General features: G+C 40.2%; 2 protein-coding genes across 2 annotated transcripts; both read left to right on the forward strand.

Annotated features, from left to right (window-relative positions):
• Nucleotides 1-2,698: 2,698 nt before the first annotated feature.
• On the forward strand, nt 2,699-4,612 carry LOC125868577 (uncharacterized). Its single transcript, XM_049549206.1, has 5 exons — nt 2,699-2,912; nt 3,281-3,478; nt 3,607-3,688; nt 3,956-4,161; nt 4,293-4,612. The coding sequence occupies exons 1-5, from the start codon at nt 2,699-2,701 to the stop codon at nt 4,610-4,612; spliced, it is 1,020 nt and encodes a 339-aa protein (XP_049405163.1).
• A 109-nt stretch (nt 4,613-4,721) lies between these two features.
• Nucleotides 4,722-5,114, forward strand: LOC125868578 (uncharacterized). The gene has a single exon (XM_049549207.1). It carries the CDS (start codon nt 4,722-4,724, stop codon nt 5,112-5,114), a length of 393 nt encoding a protein of 130 aa, XP_049405164.1.
• The last annotated feature ends 3,340 nt before the right edge of the window (nt 5,115-8,454 follow it).

The raw sequence follows: 8,454 nt of genomic DNA on the forward strand, positions 1-8,454 counted from the left end.
GCCATTTGCATCCCACAAACTGATGAGAATGCGATGTTTGAACTCACTAGCACAACTCTGCACCTTCTCCAAATGAGGGGACTATATGGAGGTCTCGATCACGAAGACCCGCACGAGCATGTGCGAAACTTTATAGAGGTTTTCAGCCCTTTTTCATTGAAAGGTGTGTCGCAAGAGTCAATTCGACTGCAGTTATTTCCTTTTTCTTTAAAGGGAGAAGCTAATAAGTGGTTGACCGAGTTACCAAACAAATCCATCACATCATGGGAGGAGCTAGTTATAGCATTTAACACAAGATTCTTCGCTCCATCAAGGATGATGAAACTTAAAGATGAAATTCAAGGTTTCAACCGACGGAAAGGAGATCCGCTCCATGAAACATGGGTGAGATTCAAGAAACTCCTACTTAAATGCTCAACTCATGGGCTGCCAAATGATTTGTTACTTCAATATTTCTACCGAAACCTCAATTCGGTTAATAAAGGAGTGGTTGATTAGTTGGTGTGAGGAGAAATATTGTTGCAATCGTTTGAGGTAGCCTCGTTTCATCCAGATGACATGACTAGAATAAACCAAGTGTGGTTCACCAAAGAGGATCAAGTCTCTCCATTTCATTTTATATTAACAGAAGAGAAACTGGATAAAGAGAAAGAGAGGGATGAAAACATCAAGAAGATATTGACTCAAATGGAAGTTCTGCATGAGCACCTGAAGGGAACTTTTGGAGTATTCAGAGTTGAGAAGAGTTCATCCTCAAGCTATTCAAAGCTTGGGGATAATCAAGGTTGGAACTCCAGAAGAAGTGAGGAGGGTTTCTACCCATGCTATTTGCAGCGAGGTGGAAATCAAGGTTGGAACCATTAGAAGGAAGTTGAGCAAAGGAGATGCCACCAAGATTTTTCCGAGCAAAATGAGTATTGGAGAAGAGAGGATCAATATGAAGAGAAACACCCCGCCTCAAGTGAGAGCCAAAAATCAAGGGGAGGTGCAAGTAGTCCCCATGTGAATGATTTGCTGGCACGCACTCTTGATAAAGTTGAAGGCTTTGATGATTTATTGAAAGGGATGAAAGCGGACTTATCATCCTTGAACAATAAATTAAACTCGCACGCAGATGCAATCAAAGTCCTTTAAAGTCAAGTGAGTTTACTTTCAATACAATTGAAATAAAATATGGTGACATATGATGAAGATTAAGGAGTAGTCGTTGTCACTCGGAGCGAAAACGAAGTAAAAGGTGGTGTGACATGTCATGAAGAAGAGCACACACGGAATGAAGGCAAAGATAGAGAGGAAGAAGAAAAACCATTCCTCATGACTTTACAAAGGAGCAGCAAAGTGAGGAAGAAAAGTACAAGCCATGCCTAAAAGCCAAGCAGCCTTTACCCAAACTCTCCTCCATTTCCTCAACGCCTCATGAAAAAGAATGAGGACGAGAAGTTCAAGAAGTTTCTATCGGTATTCAAGACTTTATCTATTAATCTCCCTCTAGTTGAAGCATTGTTGGAAATGTTGGGTTACGCCAAATTCAAGAAGGATTTAGTCACAAAAAAAGAGCTTGGATTTTGAGACGATTGAAGTCTCTCACAGTTGTAGTGCAATTATAATGAAGGAACTGATGGAAAAGAAAGATGATCCTTGAGCATTCACCATCCCGTGTACTGTAGTCCTGCTCAAGTTCACAAAAGCCTTATATGATCTGGGATCAAGTATTAAACTAATTCCTTATGCTATTTATAAACAACTCGAGTTGGGTGAACCGTAGGCTACAATTATGAGACTCTTGATGGATGACAAATCGATCAAACACCGAGTGGGAATACTTTATGACATTTTGGTTAAGGTTGACCGATTTATTTTTCTTGCCAATTTTGTCATACAGGACTGCTATATAGATGCTGATATTCCTATTATCTTGGGGATGCCATTCTTGGCAACTCGGAGAGCGTTGGTGGATGTTGAGAGTGTGGATCTGAAATTTTGGGTTAATAAAGATGAAGTCACATTTGATGTGTGCAAATCAATGAAACACCCGAGTTACATTCACATAATCTCAACTGATGATATGATTGACGAGGTAGTGGCTAGTGTGAGCCATTTGATGTGCAGCAAAGAACCACTTGAAGTTGTGTTGGCTAACAATGAAGAGTTTGAGGTTCAAGGCCAGGATAAAGTGGTAGCCGCATTTACAAACATAGGGGGATTTACAAAGACACCAGTGAAATTGGACATTGTCCTAAAAAATTGAGAGAGCCCTCCTGCCAAGCCGTCAATCGAAGAACCACCAAATCTCGAGCTGAAGGTATTACCCTCTGACCTCCGATAAGCTTTCTTAGGTGCAAATAACACCTTGCCGGTGATTATTGTAGCTGATGTACTTGATTGGCAAGTAAAATTGCTCCTTGAAGTACTGTGAAGGCACATAAAAGCCATTGGTTGGACTACTGCTGATATAGTGGGCATCCTTCCAGGCATATGCACTCAGAAAATTCAGCTTGATAGCGATTGTAAACCGAGTGTTGAACATCAGCGAAGACTAAACCCGCCAATGCAAGAGGTGGTGAAAAAGGAAATAATAAAATGGTTGAACGTAGGAGTGGTATACCCTATTGCAAATAGCATATAGGTCATTCCAGTGCAATGTGTACCAAAAAAAGGAGTCACGATTGTCCCTAATGACAAAGGAGAGCTTGTATCTATGCGAACGGTGACAGGTTGGAGAGGTTGCATGGACTATCGGAAGCTAAATTCATGGACTAAAAAGGATCATTTCCCCATGCCTTTTATGGATCGAATGCTTGATCGAGTATCCAAGAGAGGGTGGTATTGCTTGTTGGATGGGTATTCTGGCTATAAGAAAATCTCCATTGCTCTGGAGGATCATGAGAAAACAACCTTTACCTTCCCTTATGGTACTTTCACCTTCAATCAAATGCCATTCAGATTGTGTAATGCCCCGGCCACGTTACAACATTGCATGCTAACCATTTTTGCAGACATGGTGGAAGACTCAATGGAAATATTTATGGATGATTTCTCAGTTGTGGGTGACACATTTGTAGAATGTTTAGAACACTTAGGACAAGTTCTCCAAAGATGTGTAGAAAGAAATTTAGTCCTAGATTGGGAAAATTGTCATTTCATGGTTAAGGAAGGAATTGTGCTTGGTCACAAAGTATCACAATAGGGACTGGAGGTGGACAAATCAAAAGTTGAAGAGATTGAGAAATTACCGCCACCATTTTAGTAAAGGGGGTTCAGAGTTTTTTGTGAAATGCAGGATTTTATAAGAGATTCATCAAAGACTTCTCAAATATTGCACTTCCTCTATGCAAGCTTTTGGAAAAAGAGGTGAAATTCCACTTTGATGATGCTTGTATGGTAGCTTTCAAATTCCTGAAAGAAAAACTGATTTCCACTCATATCATCATTAGTCCTGATTGGTCAGAGCCATTTGGAGTAATGTGTGATGCAAGCGGTATGACATTGGGCGCGGTGTTGGGATAGAAACGAAATAACTGTGTACTCAACGTAACTACACAGTTACCGAACAAGATTTTCTTGCAGTAGTTTATGCATTTGAGAAGTTTTGCGTATACTTTCTAGGTACAAAAGTGATTATTCACACTGATCATGCTACATTGTGTTTTCTAATGGCAAAGAAAGACACCAAACCGAGATTGATAAGGTGGGTGCTTTTATTGCAATAATTCAACTTTGAGGTCAAAGATAGAAGAGGTTGTGAAAATCAGGTGACTGATCACTTTTCAAGATTGGAAGGCAGGGAGAGTGACGAGCTGGGCATTCGCAGTAACCCTCACATAACCCCCTTGGTATGCTGATTTTGTAAATTACATAGTGTATGGAGTAGTGCCAGATGAACTGAACTTCCCACAACAAAAGACGGTCATGTTCGATGTTAAGAAATACTTTGGGATGAACGATATTTATTTAGAGAGTGTGCTAACCATATAATTAGAAGATGTGTTCTGGAAGAAGAAGCTGTTGAGATCCTGCATGCTTGTCACGCCTCGCCGGTTGGAGGTTATCACAGTGGTGTACGAACATCTGCTAAAGTTCTGCAAAGTGGGTACTACTGGTCGTCTCTATACAAAGATGCTCATGAGTTTGTCAAGAAGGGGACGCAATTTCAAAAGCAAGGTGGAGTGTCCAAAAGGCACGAGTTACCTCTCACGCCAATTTTGGAAGTAGAACTATTTGATATATAGAGAATCAATTTTATGGGTCCATTGTGAGGTCATTTGGCAATAAATATATCTTGGTGGTTGTAGATTATGTTTCCAAATGGGTAGAAGGTGTAGCTCTTCCAAACAATGAAGGAAAAAGTGTTGTTCAGTTCTTGAAGTGCTACATTTTTGCAATGTTTGGGACTCCACAAGCCATTATTAGCGATGGAGGATCATACTTTTGTAATAAATGGTTCTCAACTGCATTGAGTAAATATGGGGTGAAACACAAAATAGGAACACCGTATCATCCCCAAACAAGTGGCCAAGTTGAAGTGTCAAACCAGGAGATAAAAAGCATTTTGGCTATGACAGTGATTGCAAGTAGGAATGATTGGTCTCGAAGGTTGGTTGACGCACTATAGGCGTATCACACCGCATACAAAACTCCTATTGGGATGTCTCTGTATCAACTAGTTTTTGGTAAATCTTGCCATCTTCCCGTCGAGTTGGAACACAAAAGTGTTGCGGGCAATGAAAGGTTTAAATTTGGACTGGACAAAGACCTCAAGGGGAAGAGTAGAGCAGTTAAACGAATTGGATGAATTCAGATCCAGAGCCTATGAAAGTTTAGCCCTGTACAAGGAAAAGATGGAGAAATGGCATGATGCTAAAATTCTTAAGAAGGAGTTTAAAGTGGGAGACTGGGTGTTACTATACAATTCCCAACTTAGACTCTTTTCAGGAAAGCTCAAGTCCAAATGGTCAGGACCATTTAGACTAACAAAAGTATTCACAAATGGTGCCATAGAAGTCGAGGGTCAAGAGGGACCTGCATTTAAGTTGAATAGGCAGCGCTTAAAATTATACTTTGGAGAATGCCAAGAGATTTCTTTGATTGAGGTGGTGTACCTGGAAGATGCTTGAGAGCATTTCCACATCGTGCCACAACGTTAAATAAGGCGCTTCTTGGGAGGCAACCCAAGTGTTGGTGTTTTAAATATTGTGTGTGTTGATTTTGCAGGAGTAGGGATCATGAGCGAGACAAAAGTCTTCTTGGCAAGTCGCCGAACTATTTCGGTGAGCACAACTTGCCTCGCCTTATGGATCTAAATAAAAATGAATGAGAGTGAGACTCTGGAACATTCGGCGGGCTACCTCCACCAGTTGGCGTATCGCTGATGTGTTTAGGCGATCCACTTTTCCTCACCCTTTCTAATCAAAGCGGACAACGTTCCTCAAGGATCAATCAGCGATGCTTCAAGTTCATTATACGGATCACCGAGGTGTTTGGCGATCTGATACATCTTCACCAATCTGCCTTCTCTGGGAGTGTGGCTTACTAGAACTAAGGGCTATCTGAAGAACATTCGGCGCATCGCCGCAGCACTCAGTGACCATTTCACTCCATCGCTATCTGGGTACTTAGTGAAGATTTCTCGTTACCCTACTTTACTTAGTGACACACTAAATTGCTTTCATTTTTCTATACTTTTTATTATTCATATTTCATGTTCATTTCGGTAATTGTCCACCCTCTACCCACATTGAGGACAATGTGAACTATTTTTGTTGGGGGTGTAGAGGCCACTGATGAACCTCAGCGAATCTCCGTGCTTGGGTTAAAAAAGGCTATTCTTTTGAAAATTTGAGTATCGGTTTTGATTAATACCGATGACTTGAATAGTGTTCATAATTGAACAAGCATGAATGTGCGGCTACAATGAGAACAAATGAAGTTGAATACAGAATATGTGAACTCTTTCCATCTCGTTATGACTAGCCAATTATCAAATCAAGGCTCTTGTGATGATCGTTGCACACTAGCTAAAGTGTGGAGTCTTGTTTGACTTTGGTGTCGATGCCTTGTGAGATGAGCTTATTGTGAACCATGCATAATAACACCTAGAATTTACTCCGTTGGTCCAGTCGACTAAGTAAGGCTATCTCTTGATATGATCTTAGGCAACTTCAAAGAGTGTGAGCCAATTTGACATATACCCCTTTTGTGGCCTACCTTGTGAGTATGTGAACCTCTTTTGAACACTCCTTGAGCCTTACCTTTCTTTGGAAGAAACTTGATGAAAACATGACCTTACTTAAAATCCACTACCTATAATCTTCGTGATTTGTGGTTGATTGAATACCCAACTTACGCCAAAAGCCTAAGTTTGGGGTGTGGTAAAAAGAGAATGCAAGTCAAAAAGTGCAAGAAAAGTCTCATTTAACCAATTGTTTTGAGAAAAATGGAACCCCTCCATGTAAAGTAAAAGAGATAAGGGAAAGAAAAGAAAGAAGAAGAAAAATAATGAAAAAGTTGTGGAATAAAGTACAAAAGAAATGAGGCTCCCGAACAATCCAAGGAAAGTAAATAATGGGATGACTTCTGAGCACTAATGAAACGACCCCAAAAATGCCCGAAAATGTGCTTCGAAAACGCCTAAAATTGTAATTTCCATATATCTCAAAATCCGTGCATCATTTCGGAAATTCGACTTCATATTCTTATTCAGGGGGTCAAATTGAGTGGGAAATGAGTCTAACCCAAATTTTGGAACAACCGTATCAAAATTCGAAAATCGCAAAAAATGCGATTTTGAGGGTCAAATTTAAAGGGGAATATCTCTCAGCACACAAGGAACTGGAAGGAGCTCAAACTATCAAAATTAAAGCTCTGTGAGTTAGCTTTCCAACGCAATTTGTTTCACCTCATTCCGAGTTAGGATGAAGGAGTTATGACCATTTTCGTAAAACCTTTCCGGCAGAAAATGCAAATTCCAGTAGCCGAAAACACTGTTCACCCGCCTCAATTTTTTTTCTAAGTGTTGGGACGTTTTTTTATAAAAAGGGGACATATCCATACTTAGTCATTTAACTTCAAAACATCCAAAAACTCTCTCTAAACCCTCTCCAAAAATTCCACCAAGATCATCAACCAAATTCAAGGATCCCAAGCTTTAATTCCGGATTCAAGATTCAATCTCAAGCAATTCTCCATTCCAATCTTCATCAAGAATTCTCCAAAGTTGAGGTATGTGGGTTGATTGTGGAAACCTTCCTTTCCACAAGTCCAACCATTTATCCTCTATTTTACTTCAAGTTTATGGGTCCTTATGATCATTTATGAACTCTTGAATTATGGAATTATTACTACACATCCTATTATGGTCTATTTTTGTATATTATCATGAAATGGAATGATTATATGATGTTTATGGTTTTCATGCCTCCATGATCAAATTATGAAGGTTGTTATATATGTATATATATATGTATGTTGTTGGTGGGCTGTTTTATATGGATTTTGAAATTGGTTGGACTTAGTACTCTTGAAACACATGATTTTATTTACATGAACAAGTAGCCCACCATATGTTTGATAAAATGCCATTTATAGAATTCTTATGAAATGGAAGGTCCAATGTACGTCCTATGAGTCGGATGATTATATAAGTATTGAAATGATGATGAAATGGATACATGTATATGATTTTCTCTATATAGTGTGTGAGTCGACCAAGCCTAGCTCGGGGGGTTGTAGGCCCGGGTAACCGTATCAAGGGGTTGGTACCTTGGTTGCCTAGTACGGGGGGTAGTAGGCCCGTATAACCGTATCGAGGGGTTTGTACCTTGGTTGCCTAGTACGGGGGGTAGTAGGCCCGTATAACCATATCGAGGGGTTTGTACCTTGGTCCCTAGCTCGGGGGGTGGTAGGCCCGGGTAACCACATTGAGGGGTTTGTACCTCTTTCGCCTCTCCAAGGGGGTGGTAGGCCTTGGAAATACTATATTGATGGTCACTCACTACACATATACTATGCCCTACTAAATATGATTTTTATATAAGCATCATTATACATATCATCTCATTAATATGCTATCTATCGGGTACGATTATGCATTTTGCCTATGATGTCCATCCCTTGTTGCATTGCATTGCATCCCATATACTTAGTACATTCAAACGTACTAACGCATACTCTATGCCTACATGATGTCACCATGTAGGGACCGGAGCACCGCTTGACCCTCGTCCTCCGCGTGGCTAATACGATTTTCTATCAAGGTTATTGGTGAGTCCTCCATTCCGGGGACGTTGCTTATGATCTTTTGCTATGTATAAGACTTTTCCTTTTAGTTATGTTTTGACTATGAGGGTGAGCCCAGTTGTTTGTCTTGGCCCCCGCTAAAGTACCTATGTTTAGAGGTGGTGTTGGACAAGTTGTGTATTATGTTTGAGCTTGATTCATCTATGATATTTATGTATC

The sequence above is a fragment of the Solanum stenotomum genome, chromosome 6 (genome assembly GCF_019186545.1).
Source record: "Solanum stenotomum isolate F172 chromosome 6, ASM1918654v1, whole genome shotgun sequence".
Classification (NCBI taxonomy): Eukaryota; Viridiplantae; Streptophyta; class Magnoliopsida; order Solanales; family Solanaceae; genus Solanum; species Solanum stenotomum.

What these genes read in the sequence shown, in the direction of transcription:
- LOC125868578 (XM_049549207.1), top strand. Translation starts at nt 4,722, where the DNA reads ATGAAAGGTTTAAATTTGGACTGGACAAAGACCTCAAGGGGAAGAGTA.
- LOC125868577 (XM_049549206.1), top strand. Translation starts at nt 2,699, where the DNA reads ATGCGAACGGTGACAGGTTGGAGAGGTTGCATGGACTATCGGAAGCTA. An exon ending in ACCAAACCGAGATTGATAAG is followed by an intron (nt 3,689 to 3,955) that starts GTGGGTGCTTTT and finishes ATATTTATTTAG; the next exon opens with AGAGTGTGCTAACCATATAA. An exon ending in GACGCAATTTCAAAAGCAAG is followed by an intron (nt 4,162 to 4,292) that starts GTGGAGTGTCCA and finishes TGGTGGTTGTAG; the next exon opens with ATTATGTTTCCAAATGGGTA.